Consider the following 26,428-nt stretch of genomic DNA (forward strand, 5'->3'; position numbering starts at 1 on the left):
CTCTGTTAGCACAGAAGGTGTCACAAGATGGGGTGGTGGGGAAAAAAGAGGAAGCCTTTTTGTATCCAAAAAAAAAAAAACCACACACACACAGCAAGACCATGTTAGCTAAATCCACAGAAGAACCATGCCCCGACTGACACAAGAAATGTTAGTACATGCACGCCACTCGAGGGTCTGGAAGAACCGTGTCCCCACCGACACAGGAAACGGAAACACAAGTATGCCACTTGGTCTTGGATTACTCTATGAACAGCAACCCTTCACCTGCATCTTTTGTTGCAACTTTAAACTCTATCTGGTGGAAACCAGGGCACAGCAATCTGGGGAAGCAACGCTGCCACTGACACCAGTGGTCTCTCTGGGTAACAATGCCCAGCTCCTTTCCCTGGTCCCAGCTGCACCACACCGGCTAGGACCCTTCGTACACAAGATCTCAACCAAGCAACATGGGGTTCATTCCCAAGGGCTCCCAATTCCTCAAACTGCTCAGCTACAATGTCACAAAGTAAGCATGTTCCACGGTGAACTCATCTGAAGTTAGGATTTAAAGCCCTAAGAAATCAATGCTAAATCATTACCATATCAGTTTCTTCATTCTTTTTGTTAGTTTCTGTATTTTCAACCACAAATCATGTAAAATCTGACTTTCCAATAATAAGTAACCTTAATATATATATATATATATACATATGTATGTATGCATGTGTATATACACATATGTGTATCCAGCCTTTTAACAAACCAAAAACTACTGCTAGGTGTCAGCAAGAAAATGTTTTTCTCTAGTCATCTGGGTAGCTATTTTTTCCCCTTCTCATATTATTTGTCCCAGGTTACATAATGCTTAAAATTCTGCTCTTCAGTGGCAGGGTGATGTCTATATAATGCAAAGATCCTTGCTGGAATTACAGTGGTAATTTATCAATTTGTGTGCAGCTAATCAACCCATTTGCTTTCTAGTGTAGTGCAGTAAAAGCTTATCTCATGCAGACTCACGGATCCCTCAGAGCAACCTAATTGAATTTCAGGGCCAAGAGCATTGCCGGCCACGTGACGGGTCTCCAGGGGCTCACGGTGCCAGACACTGCAGGCGTTACATAACCACATGCTGTTGTTGGCAGAGCCGCCTCCGTGGCTTGGCAGTCCCCGTCTCCCAGGCCATGCCCTGCAGCTTTAATCCACACACAGCGTTCACATGCGCAGTCACATGTCTTCAGAGTTTAACAGCACCGACTCGAGCGGGGACCACGTCCCACCTGCCAGCTCAGTTTGTGAAAACTGGTCCCACAGCACCGAAGATTACATCAGGTAACCAGGCTACCGAACCAGCAATGGAGAAAAAAAAAAGCAAAGAGCCCACTTTCAGGGGTTTTTGTTTTTTCTTTTGGTCAAATGAGTCAGGATATACAATATTGTGGCTATTGCCTCAGATAAACTTTTCCAATTGGGGAAGTGTAGGGAATAACATAATGAGACATTATACAGGGAAGAAACAGGTGCCAAAGGTCAGCTAGCAGTTCCCTGACCTAAAGCTAAGTGGGGACCCAAGATTCCAAGACGCCTGAACCTATCAGTGTATTTCCAGGGGTCAATCAGATCAGGAATGATTAGGAAATATTAGGTTCGTTTACTTTTCAAATAATGTTACTATGTTTTTAAAAACAGAAATATATGCACATATACAACATGTATCCTTATTTTGCTATCATTTTGCTGCTAATATTGTGCCCTAATATAAAATATCTCTAAGACAAATAATAAAATACAGTAATGCAATAAAAGTCCCTTTTAATTAAAAAAATTATATAAAATACAAAACCCTGAGTTCAGAGGTCTATAGACATTTTTCAAAAACAAAGAAAGGTCAGGCTATACCAGGGTTGTTTAGCAGAACTTTCTTAATGGTAGAAACAGCCTTAAAACAGACAATAAAAACCATTATTTTTTTTCTGATTCTGAGATGTGTTTACCTTTTCATCACATACTAAAATATTAGCAAAATATTGATTTGAGCTCATGTCAGTTGAAAATTCATAGTTATAACTGTCAATTCGAAATATAGACAGGACACAAGCAAACCATGTGGAGTATAAAGTTTTAAACTTGCAAAAACCTCGAGTGGGAATTACCTATGAGATGGTGACACCTACTGTTGCGTTGTGATATTGCAGCCTAGCTCTACAGGCTCTGTCCATTTACCAGCTCTCAAAAAAGGAAAAAAAGAAAAATTCAAAAAGTTTCAATGTGAAATAGGAGCATCACTGAGGCTGCTGCTAGCAATGCCAGTTTCTTATATACTGCCAGTCTGCTTTCTGGCTAATCCACTTCCAATCTAGCCTGGGAAAACAGAGGTACCTGGCCTGTATACCTGGGCCCCAGCACCCTTACGGGAGACTCAGGAATTTTCTGGCTCCTGACTTTTGCCCAGCCCAGTCTTGGCCTTTGTGGACATTTAGAAAGTGAGCCAACAGATGGGAGATTTTTCTCTCTCTCCTTCTCTCCCTCTAACTCTGCCTTTCAAATAAATCAGTCTATAAAACAAAGCAACCGTTGTTTTATATCATGAGAGCATAGACATGGAACACAGGCAATGCACATGAGAGCTGTCTGCATATCCCCCTGACCTTCCTATGTCTAAAGTTTCCCTCGGTCTAGGTCCAGCTCTTCACACCTTTGGTCTTCAACACTGTCCTCTGACTACTTTCTAATCCGGGATGCATCAAAGAAATATAAGCTCTTTCTTTCTAAAGAAGGCTGTATCTAAGCTCACACCCCAGTGGCTACCATGCTTTCCTGCAGAACTCCACAGAATTTCTCCCCAGGAAACTAACAGCAGCAACAGTCTGAGATGCCACTACCTGATGAAAAACAATCTTCCCTTTAGCGACTTCAAGTTCACAGATTGCGAAGACCACTGCCTCCCCTCATCAGCTTGGTGGTGTCCCCCTCCATAGGGTAGTTTTTAGTCTGCAAATTTATGTCCTGGTCCTACTGGTACAAAATGTCACACATACCACTTTCAACTAGAGCTGCTCCAGGTGGCGCATTCAACAATCCTCATCCTGAACACCATACTTTTCACTTTCCCCTAAGCCCCACACTTGTGCCCTTCCTAACCTTATCTGACTTGTCAGACCTGCTGCATTCCAAGACACCGTTTTCTCCAGGTGCTCCTCGCACCCGCCCCTGAGACCACCTCACGTTCAGCTGCTAGGATCCAGCCCCAGGCCAGGACCTCCCACCCTGGCCCACCAACGGCAGCATTCCTGCTGGACTTCCGGGGGCCTGGAGCAGGACCCAGTGTCTCCATAAATGCTGTGCACAGGCATGTCCAGCTCTCTGCCCCAGCACCATCTCACCTGACCCACGCCCCCTTTCTCCTTTATTCACAGCAGCTGCACCCTTCATGCATGCTACATCTATGGATTTAATCCAAGTACATTCATAGACGATTCCTACCCTTGTGGAAGTGGTAAGTCTATGGAGAGAGAGAAACCACCAAATAAGTGAACAACCAAAAAAACGCAGCCATGTGTACTTTCTGAAATTAGCTGTGAAGACAGAGCGAGCGCTTACTCCATGCTAGAGAACTGGGGAAGTTCTTTTACACCCAGCAGCCTGGAGGGGTATCTGAGCCAAGACCTGCAGGATGGAAGGTGTCTCGCACACAAACAGCCAGAGAACAGCATGTGAAGCAGAAGGAAGAGCAAAAACAGCTTCACAGAGAAGACAGATGCTCCCCGTGGAGGGAACACACTCCCGTGGCTACACTTCTGTGATATCCAAGTCAGAACCTAGAATCTGCAGATCCCTGTTGTCAGAGCTGATACATCTTTTTTTTAAGTGAATATTTTTTTAAGATGTATTTATTTTTATTGGAAAGTCAAATATACAGAGAAGGAGGAGAGACAGAGAGGAAGATCTTCCGTCCGATGATTCACTCCCCAAGTGACCGCAACAGCCGGTGCTGCGCCAATCCGAAGCCAGGAGCCAGGAATCTCTTCCAGGTCTCCCACGTGGGTGCAAGAACCCAAGGCTTTGGGCTGTCCTTGACTGCTTTCTCCGGCCACAAGCAGGGAGCTGGATGGGAACTGGAGTCACCAGGGTTAGAACCAGTGTGCCCATATGGGATTCCAGCATGTTCAACGCAAGGGCTTTAGCCACTAGGCCACCGTGCCAGGCCCTTTTTTTTTAAGATTTATTTGAAAGCCAATTACTGGGGGTCGGGTGAGGGGTGAGGACAGAAAGACAGAGAGAGGTCTTCCATCTGTTGCCTCACTACCCCCAAACCCCAAATGATTGCATCAGTTGGCACTGGCCCAGACTGAAGTCAGGAGCCAGAAGCTTCTTCCAGGTCTCCCACACGGGTGCAGGGTTCCAAGCACTTGGGCTATTCTTGTGCTTTCTATTCTTGTGCTTTCCAGACACATTTGTAGGGAGCTGGGTGAGAAGCAGAGCAGCCAGGACTTGAACTGGTGTTAACAGGGAATTCTGGTGTCTCAGGCTATGGCTTTACTCTACACCACAACGTTAGCTTGAACATGAAAATTTTCTTGTCAAGAGCAAAGGGTTCTAATAACAGAATGTTGCGACCAGATTTGTGATGTGTAACCTGGAAGAGAAGGGTCAGGAGAAGACAAGCAGCAAAGCTGAGAGGTGATCTGGGTGAGAGATGAGGATGTCCTGGGTCAGAACATAATGGGTACAGACAAGGAGGTGGCAGCAGACCCAAGAGAAGTCCTCTAGACTTGCGCTTGCATTGTACATAGTCAGAGAAAAGGAAGAGCCCGGAACAGCATGGAAGGCATCAGCTGAGTGGATTGGCAAGTAGTGACGCTGTTTGTTCACCAGTGGCATGCACTGGCAGGGTTGGGGACACCAGAGACTCAGCCCTGGCATGTCAAGGCCTCCCCCTTACGATCACCTAGTACCAAACAGCCCACAGCACTCCAGTCCTGAGAGATTAACAGCAAAGCTCACTCCTAATGCTGCAAACTTCATGAATAATTCCTAGGAAAATGGCTTGCATCCATCCCAAAACTGTCAAAATGCCCATCACACATGATGTAACCATCTCTAGCACCTGTACAATTCACATTCTTATTCACATGCCATGTGCACCCTGACTTCTCATGGACAGAAAACTGAGGCATCTTGTGCCTCTGAAACTGGCATCCTATTTCGCAGGAAGTAAAGCCACTGACGTGTGTGGGTGACAAACAGCACATGTCTGAAGGCATCCATAGATCCTAAAAATCCTCGTCAACATTGTCAATCAAAATGGTTCCAGTGGAGTTGAATATTTAGAATTCTGGGGAACAGAAATGCATGGAATCCCTTATTCATCAAGCCATACTGATGGACTTACTGGGATACGTAATTCTAAGTAATCACTTGGCATAAAAATGTTTTCTCGTGTCTTGATTGGTTTTTCTACACTGGTGACACTGGAATGGCACAGTTTGGCCACCAATGCTGGAGGCTGCTAATTAACTAGACATGCTTCTGTGGATAAACACGTCAGGACCTGCTGCTGCCACAGGATAAGGTGGTGCTTCCAATAGTTCATGGGCAATGAAGTCGAGCACAAGCTTAGGGGCAGGCCTCTGGAGTAACAGCTAACAGGTCGTGTGGGCGGCCTTCATCTCAAATCCAGCTCTGCTTCCAATCCTGTTTCAGGTTAGTGCACACACCAGCAGGCGTTGAGGGTCTCTCCTGGTCCAGCCCTGGCCATTGGGGAAGTGCTATTCTATTTGTCAGATCTCAGGTAGGAGTAACTCCCATCCTGGGCACTTGACCTTACTCTGTCCACTTGTTTGTGACTCCCTGAAAAAAAGGCAAGGCCTAAAAAAGGTAACAGTGGGTCCTAGTGATGGTGGCTCCTGAGTTTTGCCTCAGAGTGGCAAACGGTAGATGACTTCCGGGTGGCTCTCAAGCAGGCTCTCAGAGGTTTGCTTTCTGAGTGGCATGGCAGGTGGTGATACTGTTTACTAATCAGTGGTATGCAATAGGAGGTATAGTGGCACCGGAGGCTCAGCTCCCACCCACCAGCTTACTCTGCAATGTCTGTGGAGTCAGAAGACAGAAATCCAATCCAGGACTCCCAGCGGACAAAAGAAACCCAATCCCTGAACCACCAGCTGCTGTCTCCCCAAGTCCGCATGAGCAGGCATCAGCGGCTCAGCCAGAACTTGCGTTCACCATGGGATGTGTACATCTCAGGAAACAGATCAAATGCCCACTCCTGCCTACAGGACCTGACAGCCTGTGTGTTCTGGGAATTCAGTACCTACGCTGGACTCCTATGTGGGGCTCTGCCCATCATGTCCTCTTCCATATTCCTCTGAAATCCCTCACCTTAATGAGGCCTCCCACGTGCAGACAGTAGGGCGAGCTGTCTGAAACCACAGTTCTGCACAGGTCAATGAAGAAATGCTCAAAACTCCTCTCTTGGTTGCAGAAGAATGAAAATTACAGTTATGGATTTTTCTTATGTTCAGTTTCACCACTCCGGAGATTTAATCTCCCTCCAAATCAAAATCAAATTCCCTTTTGACACTGCTGTCATTTGGATGCTCAAAATAGCCGACATACAGGACGCAGTTTCCCAGCTAAAATTCACTGCCCACACTTTCTGTGTGTGTGTTTGAGCAGAGCTGGCAGCAGTGGGGAAAGTTCTGTGCTTGCCCAGACCAGCCCTGACCTGCCCCTGCTTGCCCTGCTGAGCACTTGGGGAGAGCAAAATTTCATGGCAGGTTCTCCCAGTCATGTTCCCCTCCCAATATCAGATGCCTGTATTCCTACAGCCACCCCAGCCTCAATCCCAACAGGTCAAGCCATCAGCAAAGTCTGTCCTCTCTAACTTCACCCAACACAGAACCAGAATTTTCAGACTTCTCCAAGCTAGGACCCTGGTGCAGGCCACCTGCTGGCATCATCCAGATCACTATAGTTGACTTTTTTTTTTTAATTTTTTTCATATCTTTATTTTTTTTATTGTTAATAACATTGTATTATGTGATACAGTTTTATAGGTGCTTGGATTTCCCCCGCTCCTCCCACAACCTTCTCCCCATGGTGCATAACCACAGTTCAAGTTCAGGTGAGATTCCTTCATTGCAAGCACATGCCCAGCATTGAGTCCAGCATCTTAGTGTCCTGATAACATTTAACGGCTTCTTGGGGAGGTCTTCCCTTATCCCTGCTGTCACTCTTGCCTTTGAAATGCACAGTTAAGCAACCTCCACCATGGCCCTTGCAGATCACAGAGAAGATTTAATGCACCCCTATCCGAGATGTTCCTCTCAGTTTCTGTCTAACTCTGAGGGGGAAAAACCCAGCTCCTTCTTACAAAGGCCTCATGCAGCTGCCTGCCTCTCCCACTCTCTGAGCTCATGGCCTACTTCACCCAGGTCTGACCCCTCTTCAACCACATGGGTTGCCTTGAGCCTGACTCAAGCCATTCATCCAGGCTGTTTCCTTTGTCTGAGAAATTTGTACAGCAGGTTCCCTAATTGTCTGTGGTCTTCCAGACATCACTCTGTCACAGGAACCCCGTGCAAAGTGCAAACCCTTGCTCACTCCTCTTACTGCTTTTATCCAGCGCAAGGCAGCAGCAGGGCAGCTCATTAATAAGCAGGAATGACCCTGGGAGACACACTACCTAGGTTTTAATGCAACTGAGTCACCAGCTGGTTCTGTCCATGGAATCTGAAACCAATACCCTCTATCTCACTTGGTTGTACAGTCTGCAAAATGGAGAATGAAATGGCTCCATCCATCATGTGACCAAATAGTCACATGAAGCACAACCACCACCCACAACTCCTGACCCCATGACCATTCAACACATACTGGCTGTTACACTTTCCCATCCCAGCACCTGCCCCTAACTCACATACAAGGAATTTTCAAAAACTTGCGGAAGAGAAGTTTATTCCAGCGCAAAACGTCTGAAATCCAGGAAGACCAGAATCAAGAAACCCATGGAAAATGCATATTATAAAAACTTATGCAAGAAGTTCAAATTTTTACACCAAAATATTTGTTTTACTGAAGCAGCAGAGACACAGAGGGACAGAGATAAATACTGCCCACGGCTTAATCACATCCCTCTTCATCCCACCACCCCACCACCCCACATGCCCACAACAGCCAGTCTAGGCCAGGGCCGGAGCCAGGGACTGGGTGCTCATTCCAGGTCTCCTGTGTGGGTGGCAGGGACTGAACCACCTGAGCCATCACTGACACCTTCCAGAATGGGTATAAGCAGGAAGCTAGAATCAGAAGCCAAAATCATGAATGGCATCCATGTACCCTGATATGGAATTGGGGTATCATCTCCACCCGCATGCTGAGCATTAGGTCAGATACCTAAAGTTATCCATTCTCCCACGACATGCCTGGAGCCACCTGGGGTATGTCGTTACTCGCTTGTCATCTGCTCCTCTAACAGAACGTAACCTCCACACAAGAACAGACTGTACTTTGTTGTTGCCGTTCCACTGTTTTCTTTCTCTGCTGCCTCTTGGTTAATGGGCAGGGCAGACATTAAATCAATTTTCTTTCTATCTCTTTCTTTGCTATGTTATCCATGGAGCAGCTAGAATCCACACGCCAGTGTTCCTGAAAAGGAATCTATACACTTTGTGGAGATATTAGTTCTCTATATACAGAAAATGGAAGAGGAATTCGAGATATGTGACCCCAAGGGGCCCTGAAACATGGCCTGGCTCAGCTTTGGCTTTGAATGTAACCTAACAGATGCTGGTAAAATCCACAGGGCCTTAGAACTTCCAGCACATCATAAATACGTGATGAAAGTCCCAACAGGCCAGACCAGCATGCCTGACACCAACCGAGGTTGCCTCACACACCATGTTTACTCAGAGTGAGGTCAGACAGATGGTCAAGCAGCTACAGGTGAGGTCATCCACATGGGGTCACAGAAACATTTGCCTTCTCACTGATTAATCCTAGGATTTTGGACATCCAAAGCACTTAAAGATATACACAGAGGCCACAGACCACTTGAGACGATCTGGAACATTCTCTTGGATCCATATTTGTGGTTTGGAAATTTCAATTTTTCACTGCAAACAGTAATTCTCTTCTGACCCTACAGTTCACTGAGGATTACTTTCTCTTGAATCTTTTTGGGGGGCGGGGGTGAAGGGAGACCCTGTTGTTCAGTAACTACCTCTCCCCTGCCCCACTGGCGGTGTGAACAGCTGAACTCAGCACAGCCACATCTTATACTGCCTGCTTTTTATAAGATTTGTTTGTTTGAATGCAGAGAGAGAGAGAGAGATCACCCAGCCATTGGTTTACTCCCTAAATGGCAGCAACAACAAAGGGCTCAGCCAGGTCAAAGTCCAGAGTCTGGAACTCCATTAAGTCCCCAATATGGCAGGATGGGACCCAAGTGGGAACTGTGCTTGGTTGAGTTCTCTGAGGTCAATCCTAACCTTAAATCCTTTCCTAGACGGTAGGTTCTTAAAGATATGGATTTATTTCTGGGTAGAAAGTTCACATTCACATGGTTTTATCAGACACTACAATATAAGTGCATAGGATCATAGCAATTAGTTTAGAGAAAAAATAGAACTATTTCTATTTCCTCAATTTGTGTTATTTTAACTTACAAATATTAAATCATAAAATTATATCTGGCAAAGAGCTGATAATTGATTTTAAAATTAACCATTTTCAGAGTTCCACATTTTTTTAAATTCCATTTAAAATCACTCTCAGTGTTCAACAATCAACAGTTTTTGACACAGCCAAAAGTATTTGGCAAAATCAATCACCCACAGCAATCTGTTCTTTTCTTAGATACCCTTAAGAGTAAGAGAAAAGACATGTGGGAATCAGGCAGACTCTTTGTGCACCTATTTCCCTTGGATTTTGGACTTCGAAAAGCATCTCACATCCTGTCCACTCAACTTTCTGCGTCAGTGTGAAACAAGTAAATAGGACACATGACAGCACTGGTGTGTGAGGGGTTTCAGCAAAGCTTCAGAAAGTAACAGCAGTAGAACCAGACAGGAGATTTGCACCTCACAACCTACTACCTATCATCATTCATCATCCACACACAGGGATCATGAGCCAGAATCTGGAAGGATCCAGCTGCAGACGGGCTTGCAGTGAACTCCTGCCCGTCGTCCCTGTGTGGGCTCAGGGTACACCCTCAGCCCTGCTCTGTGCAGGCCACACGGCCTCTGTGTCACACATGTGATCTCATCGGGTGGAATTTTCTCACATGTGTCTGACTTTCTGTTGCCATGCCATCCATGTCATGTCTCGTGCATTTGTACATACATATAAATAGATATCTGAAAAGTCTATAGGGAATAAGCTATCACCTACAATAGCATGGGAAAGATTAGATCAGCATCAAAATAAAGTGATCCATAACTTTGGTTTACTGTGGGAACAGTCCCTTGTGTAAGCACTGAAAGGACTGACTGCCTCGTCGGTGTATCTTTCAGTTCATTTTTACGACACTGTTTATTCTTTTTCTATTGCCATGAGAGAACTTGTTTAAACATATACTATGGACAAGCATTTGCTCTAGCAGGTAAGATACATATATCCCGCACGGTTTAGTGCCTCACTCTGGCACTGGCTCCTGCCTCTAGCATCGTAACGCAAACCCCAGGAAGCAGCAAGGATACCCCAAGTAGCTGAGTTCCTGCTTCCCACATGGAAGCCCTGGATGAAAGTCTCAGCTCCTAGATCCTGGACTTCCCCCTCCCCTACAAGGTCCCTGGGGAGTAGGCCAATGGCTAAGAGCACACTCAACACTCTCTTTTCCTCTCTAACAAATGTTCAAATTAAAACACAAAGGGAATAGGAAAGCTTTACACTTAAGAAAGTAGGATGACACTGCCTTTAAATATCAAATATTCTGTAAACCAAGACATTTACAAAATAAACACTATACCACGAGTCCTGCTCTTTCTAAAAACAAGAACTTGTGACTCTGTTCCGCTCCTATCAGGCATAAAGAGTAAGCCTTCCACAAAAAGCGCATTTCCAGTCAAGGATGCTAAGTGCCTAGTTTGCTAGGAGGGGACTAGAACAATCAATTCCTAAAGTGAGATTCTAGAGGAATTCCTTCATGTGAAGCAAGAAGAGGTCACAGCAGAAACTCCCGATGCTTCCTGACCGTACTGCGATACGGCTCAGAAGTCCCCACGAATAGCTAGAACCATCCTGAAAAATAAGAGGTTAGCAGGGGGAATCACAATCCCGGACCTCTGGACATACTATAGAGCAGTGGTAATCAAAACAGCCTGGTACTGGCACAAAGACAGAAAGGAAGATCAATGGAATAGAATAGAAGCACCAAAAGGGAACCCACACAAATACAGCCAATTAATCTTTGACAAAAAGACCAATGATAGCTCAAGCAAGTGGGAAGGCCTCTTTAGTAAATGTTGTTGGGACAACTGGCTGATAGCCTGTAGAAACAAAAGGATAGACCCACATCTATCACCATACACTAAGATCCAATCTACATGGATAAAAGACCTAAACCTACATCCAGAAACCTTCAAACTCTTGCAAGAAAATGTAGGAAATACACTGCAAGACCTAGGAGTAGGTTCCGACTTTCTAAGAAGGACACCAAAAGCAATAGCAGTTGAGAACAGAATAAACAAATGGGACCTCATCAAACTAAGAAGCTTCTGTACAGCAAGGGAAACAATCAACAAAGTAAAAAAGCAACCCACAGAGTGGGAGAAGATCTTTGCACACGATACAGGCGATAGGGGGCTAATTTCCAGGATATACAAAGAACTTCAAAACAACCAAAAAACCAAAACAAACAAGCCACTCAAGAAATGGGCAAGGGAAATGGGCAAACATTTCACAAAGGAACAAGTCCAAATGGCAAACAAACATATGAAAAAATGTTCCAGCTCCCTAGCAATAAGGGAAATCCAAATTAAAACATCGATGAGGTACCACCTAACACCAGTAAGATTGGCCCACATAAACAAGAACACCAACGACGCTTGCTGGCGAGGATGCGGGGAAAAGGGAACCCTACTCCACTGCTGGTGGAGCTGCAAATTGGTACAGCCTTTATGGAAATCAGTCTGGAGAACACTCAAACAACTCGGAATCTGCATGCCATATGACCCAGCAATAGCACTCCTAGGAATATATCCAAAACACCTGTTTTACGACAAACCAACATGCATCCCTATGTTCATTGCAGCACAATCAGTAATTGCAAAAACATGGAAGCAACCGAAATGCCCATCAGCAGAAGATTGGATAAGAAAGCTTTGGTTCATCTACTCCATGGAATACTACTCAGCTATTAAAAAAAACAAAATGCAGTTCTTTGTGGCTAAATGGGCACAACTGGAAACTATAATGCTAAGGGAAATGAGTGAATCCCAAAAGATTAGATACCACATGTTTGCCTTGATTTAACCTGTAATTTTTTGTTTGGTTGTTTGTTATTTTTTGAACCTGTCATTGATACTGTCTCAACCCAGATGTTTCAAAGAATGGAACTCGCATTATTCTTAACATATTGTTTACCCATTACTATGTCAATTAATTCCATAATGTTGTATATTGAAACTGAGGCCTTGTTGGGGCTTTTAACCGACCGGATCTTTACTCTGTTAGACCTATCTTCAGACCATAGAAGGTCTCCCCAGGAGGCCACTGAACTTATCTGGACAATAAGACGCTGAACTTTATGCTAGGCATGTGTTTGCAAGCAATGAATCTCAACTGAACTTGAACTATGGTTATGCAACAAGGTGGAGGAATCCACCAGGGGGGGAGGGGTATGGGGAGGGGTGGGGGGAATCCCCAGCGCCTATAAAACTGTACTACATAATACAGTGTAAGCAACAATAAAAAAAAAAAAAAAAATACTAGATTTGAGTTTGTTACGAACAAAGGTAAAAATTACTGCAAGAGGGCCCGCCACGGTTGCGCAGTGGTTAAGGTCCTCACCTTGCACGCCCGGAATCCCATATGGGCGCTGGTTCTATCCCGGCAGCACCGCTTCCCTTCCAGCTCCCTGCCTGTGGCCCAGGAAGGCAGTCAAGGACGGCCCAAGGCTTTGGGACCCTGCACCCGCATGGGAGACCCAGAAGAGGCTCCTGGACCGGCATAGCATCGACTGTTGCGCTCACTTGGGGAGTGAATCATCGGACGGAAGATCTTCCTCTCTGTCTCTCCTCTCTGTATACCCGCCTTTCCAATAAAAATAAAAATAAATCTTAAAAAAAAATTACTGCAAGCAAAAGTCTCAATTTTCGAAGATTTCTCCTGACTTGTTAGAAGCATTTGACTTTACTGCATGTTTCTGTTCTATGACTAAGCACCCATGGCTGCAATTCTCAGTGACACTGGGAGTTTTCTGCAATTACCTAGTTCCTTTCAACATGACTCAGAGTGACATAACAGGAAAGCTGTTTCTTCTACTGGTTTACAGTGATTTAAGTAACAATGGTCCACAGTAACTTCCTAGACCCACGTGTGTAAGCCAGCAACCGGCTCAGCAACAATAGACAGGTGCAGGTCTCCTCTGAGACCATGAAGGCCCATGGTGCAGTGTTGCTGGGGCTGACCTGGGTCTGACAGCAAATGCCCACAGTGATACCCTCTGAAACCTTAGAAGAGAACCATACCTGGACATGAGGGCCTTAAATAATTAACTAACTGGGCCCATGCAGTAGCCTATCAGCTAAATCTTTGCCTTGCATGTGCCAGGATCACACATGGATGCTGGTTTGGTATCCTGGATGCTCCACTTCCTTTCAGCTCCCTACTTGAGGCCTGGGAAAGCAGCCAAGAACAGCCCAAAGCCTTGGGATCTTCCCACATGAGAGACCCAACAGAAGCTCCTGGCTCCTGGCCTCGGATTGGCTCAGCTTAGCTTCAGCTGCAGCGGCCACTTGGTGAGTGTACCAAGTGAAAGATCTTTCTCTTTGTCTGTCCTTCCCTCTGTAAATCTCACTTCCTAATAAAATAAATCTTTAAAAAAAAATTAAAGTGACAGTGTCAGGTGGATTCTCATGCAAGATGGCCAGTTCACAAGAAGAGAAAATATGAGTATATGCACGTTAGGATAAAAGACCAACTCAAGACTATAAGGAAGAAGAGTCACCAGTAAGGTCAGGAGAAAGCCTGGGGCACAGCTCTCTTCCCTGGCCCCTACAGGGAAGCAATTCTGCCATACCTTAATCTCAAACCAGTAGCCTCAAGAATTGTGGAGAAAAAAAATATATTAGGTTTAAGCCACTCCATCTGGATATGAGGTTATGGTGGCACTCTCCCATTCCGTTCCATCACTTCCCACAGTGAGAGTACAGTGGGTGCAGCGTGTGCCTGCTGGCTGCCTCACTGATGCAATCCACAGGAGGCAGGCCAGGTTTTGTCCAAATTGTCCTCTCACTGTCCACACCACTGGAATCGCCAACAGGCTAGGCTCCTTCCTGAGACAGCCTTCGTCTACTCCCCGGCTTCTGGACAACCATGAATAGCTCCCAGTGTCGTAACACCCCCTTCGCTCTCTAACACAGAGGTCCTGCAGACATGCTAAGTCTGAGCTTTCTGGTAAGCAGCCCTAGTGAGAACCGGCAGCTTGGGACATGCACGTGATGTTCACTTTTCTCTGAGGCAAGGGCAGGTAAAGACAGAAGCCACTTACCAAAGACACCTCAGAGGACAGAGTCTGAACTCTCGAGATAAACTCCTGATCCTTGGCCCAGCTTTTAAAGATGACAAGCAGTCTCCTCTAACTACAGATTTGCCATGAGTCTAGGTAGAGCTGTCGAAGTGGCCATTTCATGATGTATCACTATGTCACTATCTTTCCCCATGTATTAACTCTCCTTTTACACAGGATTCAGATGGTTAGCCTGGCAATTAACACGCTCACGCTCTGTATCACGGTGCCTGGGCTCAGTACCCAGCTTCAGCTGCTGAGTCCAGCATCCTGGGAGATAAATGTGACAGCTCAAATGTTTAAGTTCCTGTGAGTCTCATGGGACTGGCTTCTTGATTTCACCCCAGCCCAGCTCTAGCCATGGTGGCCATGTGGGATGTGAGCCAGAAAAGATGGAAGCTTTCTCCCTCCCCTTCCTTTCCCCCTCTTTCCTTCTCTCTGTATATGTGTGTATATTTATACATACATTCAAACCTCTCAAATTTACAAGCCAGAGTGTAGAAAATCAGACTCATTCTACACTTGCAGCATTGGCATCCTATATGGGCATTAATTGGAATCCCAAATGCTTGACTTCCAATCTAGCTCCCTGCTAATAGCAATGGAAGATGGCCCAAGACTTTATGCACCTGCACCCATGTGGGAGATCCAGAAGAAGCTCCTGGCTCCCAGCTTCATACTGGCCCAGTTCTGGCCACAGTGGCCATTTGTTGGGGTTCAACCAGTGGATAGGAGATCTCTTCCTCTCTGCTCTGTAATTCTTTCAAGTAAAACAAGTAAATCTTTAAAAACAAGAAAAAAATTAAAATATGAAGTATTTCTAGAGAATTGACCTGCCTACTCAAATTTTACACATATCTTAAAAAATATAATAATAAAACAGGTTACACAAAACACGTATCAGGTTTAAAAAGAGGTTCTATAGCTTTGGGGACATCTTCCTTCAAAGTCAACCCTGGCTGTCTTGACTAGCTCCACAGGAACTGAAAACTCGGTCCAACAGGCCTCAAGATCACAGATTTGCTGGAAGCACTTTCATTCCTAAGGAGAAAACTGTTTCATTAACGAGCAATAATTAAAACAGTGTGCTAAACTGCTGACCCCTAAAGATGACAATAAAATATATGAAGAGTTACTTCAGAAGCCACATGTAACCCTGGGAATGCTGTATAAACAAGGGAGAGGCCTCAGAAGTCCAACGCTACTCTAACACCTCTCAGTATGACATGCGCTCATTGCATTCTCCAAGGCGAGTTTTCGAGATGACCTTCTCAGGCAAGACTATGATTAGAAATCAGCATGTGTCAAATGCCAATGGACAACACCTTGACCATGCATACTCCAGTCCAAAGCCGAGAGTCTGGATCTAAGCTTTATGGTTCCCAGCTAATGAACTCCCACTAGCTCCAGTGGGGAAACGTCAACCACGGACTTGGGCAAGCTGAGCTTAAATGCCTTCCAGAGGCATACTGAATGGCAGAAGTGTAAGATGTCTTCTCAAAAATTAAAGTAAATTGTTATCCCAATGGCAACAAGTTAGCAAAAGGAAAGAAAAAAACTGGCCAGTGTTTGAGTTACACATATTGCTCTCACATTTAAAAAGGGAATTTTTCACAAGAAAATTCTGGTTTGTTGTACCGTGGTACGATTATTTAAAGATGGTGCGTTTGAACATGCGAAGAATCCAAAAGAACAACTTGTGTGTCACTCAAGATTTCAAAGATTAATATTTATGAAAACAATTGGCAAACAAGAGCCTGGGATCCAAGAAGCAGAAATGCTGCAGCAGATGCCTCGTGAAGAGGCTGTGAGCGAGAAGTCGCATCCTCTCGCCCATATGTTGGCGATTTCCTCACTCGCCTCCGCTCTGGGGAACACAGAGTGCTTGTATGAACAGCGAAGGGGAGGCTTTTTCCGGAAGGGAACTCGGAGCCAAGATCTCAGGCTTCATTTGGAAAGAGGCGGCACACACATTTAGGTGGAACGTGAACAGAAAATCAGCCGGATGACTTTATCTAACAAATTCAATCTGCCGAGATGTCTGCTCAGAAAGAACTGGGGTGGTCTTTGACTGGTGGGTCCTGTCCTGTCTCCTTCACCCCAGATTTTGGCAATGATTTTCCATTCTTCTCAGGAGGCTGCACCCTTCCCCTCTCCCATGCCATGTTGTCGGGACTCCTAGCTCTCTGTCTCAGCTGCTTAGCCATCTGTGACCATAAAACTAAGTGAATTCAGGGAGGCTGAGAGCAAGCTGAAAGGCTGGAGTATTAGAAGGACAGGTAACGGTCTGATTAGGTTAAAGGACAGTTGCTAAATCAAGCAAACCGAATGGGAAAGAGTAAAACCCAGTCAGTTAGGAAGCCTGAGTTAGCAACTGACGAGATCAAGTTCCAGGTAGAGAAGATGGCATCAAGTGTTATCAAGGACACAGGACAGGATCTGCAGAGGGCAGAGGGTCAGTGCCGTACAGTGGCCAAGCACCCAAAAGGTCAGTGTGTTGGATGCATGGCCCACGCCTGGGGTCAGGGTGCAGCACACACAGTGAGCTGGGTTCTGAAGGTTGTATGAGAGAAATGACTGTGATGGTAGCAGCTGCCAGGTGCCAGGCTGACCTGCAAGGGGACCTTCATGTCAAAGGAGCAACAGACCTTTTTTTTTTTTTTAAGATTTATCTTTATCCTTTTTTTATTGGAAGTTCAGATTTACAGAGAGAAGGAAAGACAAACAGATTTTCTGTCCACTGGTTCACTCCCTAAGTAGCCGCAACGGCCAGAGCTGAGCTGATCTGAACTTCCTCTTTGTCTCCCATATGGATGCAGGGTCTCAAGGCTTTGGACCATCATCTACTGCTTTCCCAGGCCACAAACAGGGAGCTGGATGGAAAGTGGAGCATCTGAGACAGGAACAGGCACCCATATGAGATCACGGCAGATTTAAGGCAAGGATTTAACCACTAGGCTATCACGCCAGGCCCCGGAGCCAGTGATGTTTCTAATTCAGCCAAAAGGATGGATACTCTCGGTCACCTCTACATACACTGCCACCTGGTTACTGAACTAATACACGGCTGCATGGTGGACGGTGGCAAGAAGCCTTCTGTAAGGCTCACTCTGCATGAGAAGTCCGCTGGGCTACCCCTCCTAACAGACAGCTCCTTCCTCACTCCCATATTCCAATACTGTGAGAGAAAACAAATCAGCCAGCACCCAGGTGGAGATGCCAGGAGTACACAGCCCTGAGTTAGTGTCTTCAACATCATCCCATTATAATCTATGTAAGCACTGGATTGGATTCTCACTGTCCATGCCTCTTCCTGGGAGGACTTTGTACTTCTTGCCCCGGGTAGTCATGCATGCTCATTAATGAGGCACCTTTGTTTTGTCTTCCTTTTCTCATGACCTTACAAATACTATTCTTTATACCTTGAGTTTTTTTTATTACTTCTTTAAGGATTTGCTTATTTTTAATGGGAAGGAAAAATTACAGAAAGAGAGTAAGAGACAGAGACTTCTCTCATCTGCTGGTTCATTCCTCCAATGACCTTAACAGCAAGAGCTGAGCTGGTCCGAAGCCAGGAGCCCAAGCACTTGGGCCATCCTCCACTGCTTCCCAGGCCATAAGCAGGGAGCTGGATGGGAAGTAGAGCAGCTAGGACTCAAACCAGCACCCAAATAAAACTGGCACCAAAGGCAGAGGCTTAGCTGCAGTGCCCCCTGCACCAGTTCCTATGACATGAATTTTAATTCCTTGTTACAAAAACATGCCAAGTGGAACTTGGAATGATATTTTTGGACTCTTCTTCCTGACTAGGATTAGTGGAGGCCAATAGGCTGGCCTTGCAGAGTAACATGTATAGCTACACTTACAGCCAGGCAGCCAGCCAATACACAAATACTGATTAAGCAAGTCTGTGTGTAGGATATGAAACTATACACTGGGGGTACTTTAGAGGAACAGCAGCCCTGTCCTCCAACATCATACCTTTCATGGAACCCACCCAAGGCCAGAAGGAAATGCAGCCACGTGACCTCCAAACCATAGCAGGGAAGAGCCCTTGGGCCCCTCTTCAATTTACAAATCAGACTTACCCTAGAGGTAGCTCTAATTTAATTTACAAACAGAATTCCCAGGAGAAATCCTCAAAGGCGTGTTAAAAGAGGGTCTAAAATGATAGGACAGGTAAGATTTATAAATGCCAGAATGGTACCAACTAGACAAGCACAGAGCTATATTCACCTCCCAAGGCCTCCGGGAAAGGAGCCGAGATGAGACTTAGGTGGCAAGGACTGGCAGAACCGAAGGACACATGAACTGTAGTGCTGTTTTCTTTCTGTTCTTAATTCTCCTCTAGCATTTTAATGTTACCCAAGTTTGCTTGGTAATGTCAGCACCATTTTTTCTTCTCCTAGCTACAATCATTATCCACCACATGGTCGACACACTTAGTAGAAGTGACATATGTGTAAGTTCTTTCCTCTGTTCACAGCAAAGCCAGGAAACCCCTGAAGCACTGGTGTTATCTGTCAAATTATGAAAGGGAAAATGCAGGAATGGCAAGGTTCAGAACTTTTCAACTTTTTTTGTAGCAAAGAAGTCACATGATTATGGTAAATCTGCTAAACTTAACAATTGATGGTCCAACAAATAACCACATTAAAAAAAAAAAAACCACAAACCTGTTGCTTATAAAAGCCATAAGGACTCTATATGCCAGATGGAAACATACAAACCTACACTTCTAAACAGATCTCTCACTCCAAGTAGAGAGACACATATATTTCCATTCATTTATCCAGTTAAAAATCACATACATACAATATTATGAATGATTAAGAAGGTGCACATTTAGAACATCACCACTGCGTGTAAAGTAACAGAGCACTTATATATAAAATACTGTGCTTACCCCTAAAATACATTTGGCAAAATACTACCACAAAATGTAGTTGATACTGAAATTGATTTTCCTTAGCAAAATAGTTATTATCAAATTCTTCAGTTACAATGTGCCTGCAAAGCAGATTTCCGCTCAATATGTGTATCTGCCTGTTACAGAATGAAAGGAGTGGCTGCACAGCAGGTGAACGGTTCTGCAGAGCAGCTCCCAGGCACAGGCACCTGAGGCAGCCCACAAGCGCTCAACAACGCGGGGACTATTGGGGCTGACAGACATGCACATTTCACGTGGGAGTTAAGCCACTTACTCCTACTGCAGCAGTCTTTTCCTGTTCTTCACAATCAAAAACAAAAGATTAGATACCATCACTTATTTCTCCTGCTGAGGAAAATAATACATTCTTTTTAATGCAGGAGACAGGAAATGTTAAGAGTTTGGCAGCGGGGGGAGGGGTACGCAAAAGGATAGTGGTCATATTAAACGTTGTTCAAGGCAGGCATCATTTCTGGAAGATCCTTTTCATTTCATTCCAGATGCCAACTTTCCCACTAGGGAGCCACGTCTGCTATCAGTGTTCTGTGTGCTATCACCACCTCCTCCACGTGGGCACAGGCAAAGATCACAGCTCTGAGTTGAAAGCTGCGCTATGTGTTGAATGCCACACTGTTTGCAGGCAATACCTTACCATCAGTCAGAACTTCCATGTCTAATGTTCTGGGGGCCACCAACACAGACCCTGGGCAGGACATGAAGATTATGACCAACACCACGTACAATCACACCCTGACCATGACCTGTTAAGTCCTCACCACTATGGCAGCACACAGACCCCGATCAGGTTAGCCTAAAATGCTCGCACCTTAAGTGGCTATTTGAAGAACTGCTCCCTGCTTTCAGCACACACTTAGGCAGGTTTTATCAAAAGAAAAGTTAAAGAACTTGTCACTTTACTTAGCGCTATATCTGGGGAAACAAAATTGTGATTCTAAGTCACACTTGGATGTGACATGCAAGTTAAGAGTATGAGCTCAGAAGCCGGAAAGTTTGGGTTTGATTTCCAACTTTCTTTCATTTACGAGACAAGTGGCCTCTTGCTCCCTCTAGCTCAGCTGCCTCATCAGAACAGGGAGATGAGAACTCTACAGCACAGAGTCAGTGATTAGACAAGATAACATAAATGCAGGGGTAGGGACACTGTCTGATACACGGAGAGCTAGCTCTTAGTAAATACTAGTTACTATTCTAAAACCAAACAATGGTGCTTAACCCTGTACCACAGGTACTGTCCTGCTGGCACAGCAGATTAATACATTGCTTGTGATGCTGGCATTTCTCATCAGTTTGCTCAGGTGCCAGCTGCTGCACTTCCTAGCCAGCTCCCTGACAACGCAAGGCAGCAGAAGATGGCTCAAGTACCTGAGCCCCTGATACCCACATGGAAAGACCCTGAAGGAGTTTCACGCTCCTCCTGTCAGCCTCACTCAGCCCCGAACACTGAGGCCGTTTGGTCAGTGAACCGCCAGAGGAGAGATCAAGATAGAGTTAAACGGCTGGGATTTTCAGACCCAGCACTTCAGTCAGAACCAAACAGGAACCAAACAAGAGACAGCAACATTTTCAGCAGAGAAAGGCAACAAGCTGTCCCAAGGAACTTGGCTTCCCATGTTTTGGAAGCACAGCACACATCCAACTTCTATTCATTTCCTGAGTCTCAAATCTGAGAAGTATCTGCTAAAACTTCAGTGACCATCTTTATTTGGATGGCTTGCCTCCCAAATACAGTTTAAATAATGAAGAACATGAATGCAAAATGAAAGGCATTTTGATACCTGAAGCAAACATTTGATTCAAATGGAGTAATCTGAAACAATGCCCCTTCCATTAATATTTTAGATTCCACTGCATCTAAAATGGATGGATTTCTATTTGAATGGATTTGGGGAAAAAAACTATGATATTTTTGGAATTTGGCAGCATCTGTGCACATTAATAAATAAAATCAAATTTTTTAATATCAGATTTTAGAGTATTTACAGAAAAGAACCAAAAAGCAATTAAGGAGCACAATATGAACTTCACCTGATGTCTGACAAAGAAGTAGAGACAGCTAGCTAAGGAAAGAAGAAAAAACTTCTCCAGATTTATATTTTATATTTAAGTGCATCACCGTGGGTATTAAACATGCTGCTAGCTATCTGTTAATGAGCACCTGAGCTGTCATTCTTAATAACAGGCTGACAAGCATAATCTGTAAGTTGATATTACCCTGAAAATCATTTTTTGCAGTGTTTAAATTAATGCAGTTAAGAATAGAAGCTGACTATTCCACTTATTAAAAAGTATTATAATGCACAGTATTATCAAAATAACATAAACACATATTTTTGCTAACAAAATCACAGATGCCAAAATGCACATTCTCAACTTGCGGCAAGCTGAACAGAGTACGAAATCTGAATAGCGCATCTCAATCACTCATTGTTTGAAAAGGTCACTTCACCTGCTGAAACACTGTGAGGAAAACACTATCCACAACCGAGCATAATGAAACAAGCCAAATCAAAGCAGGGTACGAGATGAACACCACAAAAGCTCAAATTACCCAGGCATACACACCATTCACACAGAACACAAGTGATCATACAACAAACTCTTGGGAGTCACAGGATTCTGAAAACCCCACTTTATGTCCAAATACCAAAAAATGAAAAAGAATACCTCTTCTACAAAGCTGTCCTTCTTCTCCAGCATCTCTCGTAATGTCTGAAGGATCTTAATGCACAGTTTTTCTTCTTTCTCCATTAGTTTCTTCGTGTGATTAATCAGCCTTAAAGCAAATATTACACTTTAAGTAGGACAATGATTTCTCTTCAAGTGACAAGAAATTCTACAGAAAGCATTTGAAAATAGGAAGTAAGCCAGATACTCATGCCCAAATGTTTTTAAATTGTATTTCAGCTATAAACCCTGCATTACCAAACATCCTCTTTGTCTTATAGGTAATATATACCGGTGTTTCTCAAATGTTGATGAGATTCGTTTAGTGGGACCTAATCTTCTCCAAAAACAATAAGAGTGATGCTCTCCACATCATGTGCTTTGCTAGTAGAAAATTATGAATATGTGTAGTACGTGCATTTCATTATGTTACATACTATATACCTTCCATGCACTCTATTGGATTACTTATACGACTGCAGTGGTGTCACACGACATTGCCACCTTAGCCTGGCAGGCAGCGTTCCAGTCCCCACTAACTGTAATATGCTATTTTTTCCGTGCTGGGGCTTGAAAGAAACAGGCAGTTTCTGCAATTAGGAATGACACAAACAAAACAGTAACATCAACACAGTCTATAGATTTATTATTTTTGTTAGTCTGGAGACAAACTACTCTTAAGGGGTAAACTGGTGTTGTGCTAGGAAACGCACTTCAGTATCACTGTTCTGTGACATCAACAGGAACTCAAAATTGAGTCAGATGTTCACAGTCACAATTTACAACTTGGAATATGCAGCATGTGTTTTTAAAAAATGGGTCCTCAGAACACACCCATGGAAGGTCTTCCTCAAACAACAATGATGCAGAATAAAAGGCAATGATCGAATACAGTGATGTAATAAGCACTGTGGGACACAGCCCTGAGAAAGAGCGAGGTGTACTGCCAATGGCTGGCAAGTGCCCATCAGCATCAGGGTCAACCAACCTCAACAGCCAACCAAGAAGCAGACGACTCTGAGAGGAAGTAGCTTGCCTGTAGCTATGCAATATTCGGAGCTGGGGGGGGGGGGCAAGGGGGCGGGAAATGAATCTGGGGACACCTCACACCCACCTGCCTTGAGAGCCAAACCTATCGGCACTCCCTGGTGAGCATGGACACAGCACATTCACCAGTCCTGAATCTCAGGGCCGGGGGATAACCGTGGCTACTCTCAGTGGGCTCAGGGATTACCTGATTGGAGATTGACTATGAGGATCTAACATTCAACTTCAGAGATTTCACCCAGCAGGGAAGGGCCTGGGAAACAGGCATCCCTGAAACCAGCAGAGGCAGAAAGCACACCGTCCTGTCCAGAAAATGACGTCACATGCCCACTGCCAGCTGAAACCCAAAGCCCTGAGGGAGAACTATAGCACATTTGGCTTGGAAAGAGGGAGTGGCTGTTTAAAGTGCCTGCATGACAACGTGCATATGAGAGAAAGCGGGAATGGCACGACCAGGAAAAAAGAGTTGGTAGACAGATCATAGCCAAGGCTTGGAAGGAAGACGCACTGGGAGGGAGGAAGAGGGGGAATGGCTCCCACATCCCTGAAACAGACTCACAGGGTTACTATGTGGACAGCACCTAACGCATACCCATGGGGTGGTACACCACCACACCAACAGCCTCACGCAGGCCGCCTGAGTCTGGCTGAGGGTCCCACCCCCATGTGGCCATGCCCAGCAGCAGAGTAACTATTCCCAAGTTCTCCCTTGCAAGAAAACAGAAGCCACTTGACAATTTCTGAATAAATAAGAAGAGTGTTGGTGGAGGCTCTGATTTCTTTTGACTGCTTTCCCCTCTCTCACAGGCTAAGAAGTTTCCATGTTCTTTAATTCTTCCTTAAAAGAAATATTCAGTTCACTAGCCAGATTGAAAGTACAGAACATAACCGAATGATGACTTGCTACGGATTTATAAAAGGTATTCAAGTATCTCAAAATTTGGGGTTGCATTAGATCAGCAACATTCAATTTTTTTCCTAAAATCAAGAAAATAAATTGCACAAATCAATTGCATTGTCTAAATGTGTATGTAAATAAATTTTCTATATGAGATGCACTTATATTGTGTGTATAATTTTTAAATTAGCTGCATCTAAATAATTTTTAAATCCATAAATGTATCATATTCTAAACTCTGAAAAACTTTGACATGCTCTTTTGTAAAACAAAAGAAAAACACATACTTCCTGATACATGGCAGTTAATATAGAACAGAAAAAAATATACAGGAATGAACAAGAATCTTGCTATATGTTGCTTTCAGCTCCTGTTTATACTCCAGTGGAATTGTAGTCTTCTTGCTTGTCACTTGTTGAAAATTATGACTGACAGTATACCTGGGCTTTGGCTTTATAGAATAGAGTAAAAGTTATATGGTTTTTTTGGGGGGAAGTGGGGGGTCAAAATTTTAAAAACAAAAAAGCAGTAGGGAAGGAGGGGAAGTGAGGCTGGGGAGAGGAGGAGAAAGAGAAGGAAGATTATCTTCTTAGAACTGTATCCATGAAGCAGGAGATCTGTTCTTTTTATATTAATAATAAGCTTTTAAAAGAAAGGAAGAGGAACTACCCAGAGCAGGTTGATAACCAGCTGCCCTCAACAGCAGCACTCACAGGGACCTATTCCCTGGCTCTGTGCACCCAAGTCCCCTCCTGGATTCCAGCACTCACATCCTCCTGCAGACCCTCATGGATCAGCAGATTCCAGGAAGGAACACCATCTGAGAAAGCATCAACTCCCGCTTAGGCCACGGCCCTGAACTCCGACTCTCCAGACGAGCTTGACTGCAGAGCTGTGTGCTCTAAGGTACCTCATGGCTACATTAGCAAAGCTGGATTCTAATTTTGATATCCATGAAAATGAAACTGCCCTTCAGACGAGCACAGTAGGGTAAGCAGTAGAGCAGAAAATAAAACATTTCTGAGCCTCGAAGCATAATAATATTGTCACAGCACAGCAATCTCTTCTCGGACTCACAGAGTGACTGGGACATTGTTTCGCCCCACTCGCAGGGCAGGTGCTGTAATCCAGTCTCTTACCGTGTCATTTCACATCTTCCCTTTGAGTCTACCCTATGGTGCCACACCCTTACCTCCATCTTTAACAAGGGTAAATATGCACCTGATCTCCTGAGTTTGTAACACTCAACCATAGACCTCAGTCTTCAAGTTCAAGAACACTACTGTCAGACACAGCCTTGTGTGAGGATGTATACCTGTGCACTTCTGTTAGCCATTAGCACAAGTGGCCAGTGAGCTCCCAAAATGTGGCCAATGCAAGAGACAATTTTTTTTAAATTATTTCAATTCTAATTGAAATAGCTGTATATAGTTCATTGCTACCATGTTCACACCCTTACTCTTAAGAAGGAAATAAGAAAAAAATTTTTTTCTCTACAGGGTTAGGCAGTAAATACTTTAGGATTTGGGTGCCATTCAATCTCATTGGTAACCAGCTAACTTTGCCATAGTAGCATGAAAGGAGCCACAAACAACACATGAATGAGTGTGTATGGTCATGTTTCAACATAACTTTATAAAAATCAGCAGCAGGATCAAATCAGCCTGACAGCCAGAGTTCACCAACCCTGTTTCCAGCTGTCCAATCTCTAAGATGTACCAACACAATCAGATTAATTTACTAAAGTTAAAATTCTCAGACTTATAAGCTACATCCAAACTGATCTTCTACACGCTGATACAGTTCTTTGGGAGTATTTTTCAAAGCTCTATTTGTATACTGAACTACTAGGCTATGCCTTTACTTACAATTTTGTGACTAATGTTCTCAAGCAGTCAACAGTTTTGAAAACTGTCTTGACCTCTTCACTAAAATGTCATTATAAAAAGATTGGCAAGTGTCCACATCCTCAGGCACCTTGCAGTCAATAAGCCTACATTCTGACGATAACATAGGAACTTCCACCTATACTTTAACACGCTGCCTGTAGTCCTTGTATACCCAGTCTACTCCCCCGGGTAGACTTCCCTGGTCCACTCCTTTCAATGGCCAGACTTTCCTTGCTGCCTCAGGACATGGTAGGCAGGCGTGGAGG

At 44.4% G+C, this 26,428-nt stretch overlaps 1 protein-coding gene across 4 annotated transcripts in view; it reads right to left on the reverse strand.

The window, feature by feature from the left end:
* The window catches only part of ITPR2 (inositol 1,4,5-trisphosphate receptor type 2), a 400,740-nt gene that overhangs the window by 162,419 nt on the left and 211,893 nt on the right, over positions 1 to 26,428 (reverse strand). For all 4 annotated transcript variants that reach the window (XM_040987441.1, XM_040987440.1, XM_040987442.1 and 1 more), the window contains one exon: positions 22,329 to 22,437. In XM_040987441.1, the coding sequence (XP_040843375.1) occupies positions 22,329 to 22,437 (109 nt within the window). The remainder of the gene's footprint in view (positions 1 to 22,328; positions 22,438 to 26,428) is intronic.

Source organism: Ochotona curzoniae, unplaced genomic scaffold, assembly GCF_017591425.1.
Source record: "Ochotona curzoniae isolate NIBS_2020 unplaced genomic scaffold, NIBS_Ocur_1.0 contig_4645, whole genome shotgun sequence".
Classification (NCBI taxonomy): domain Eukaryota; kingdom Metazoa; phylum Chordata; class Mammalia; order Lagomorpha; family Ochotonidae; genus Ochotona; species Ochotona curzoniae.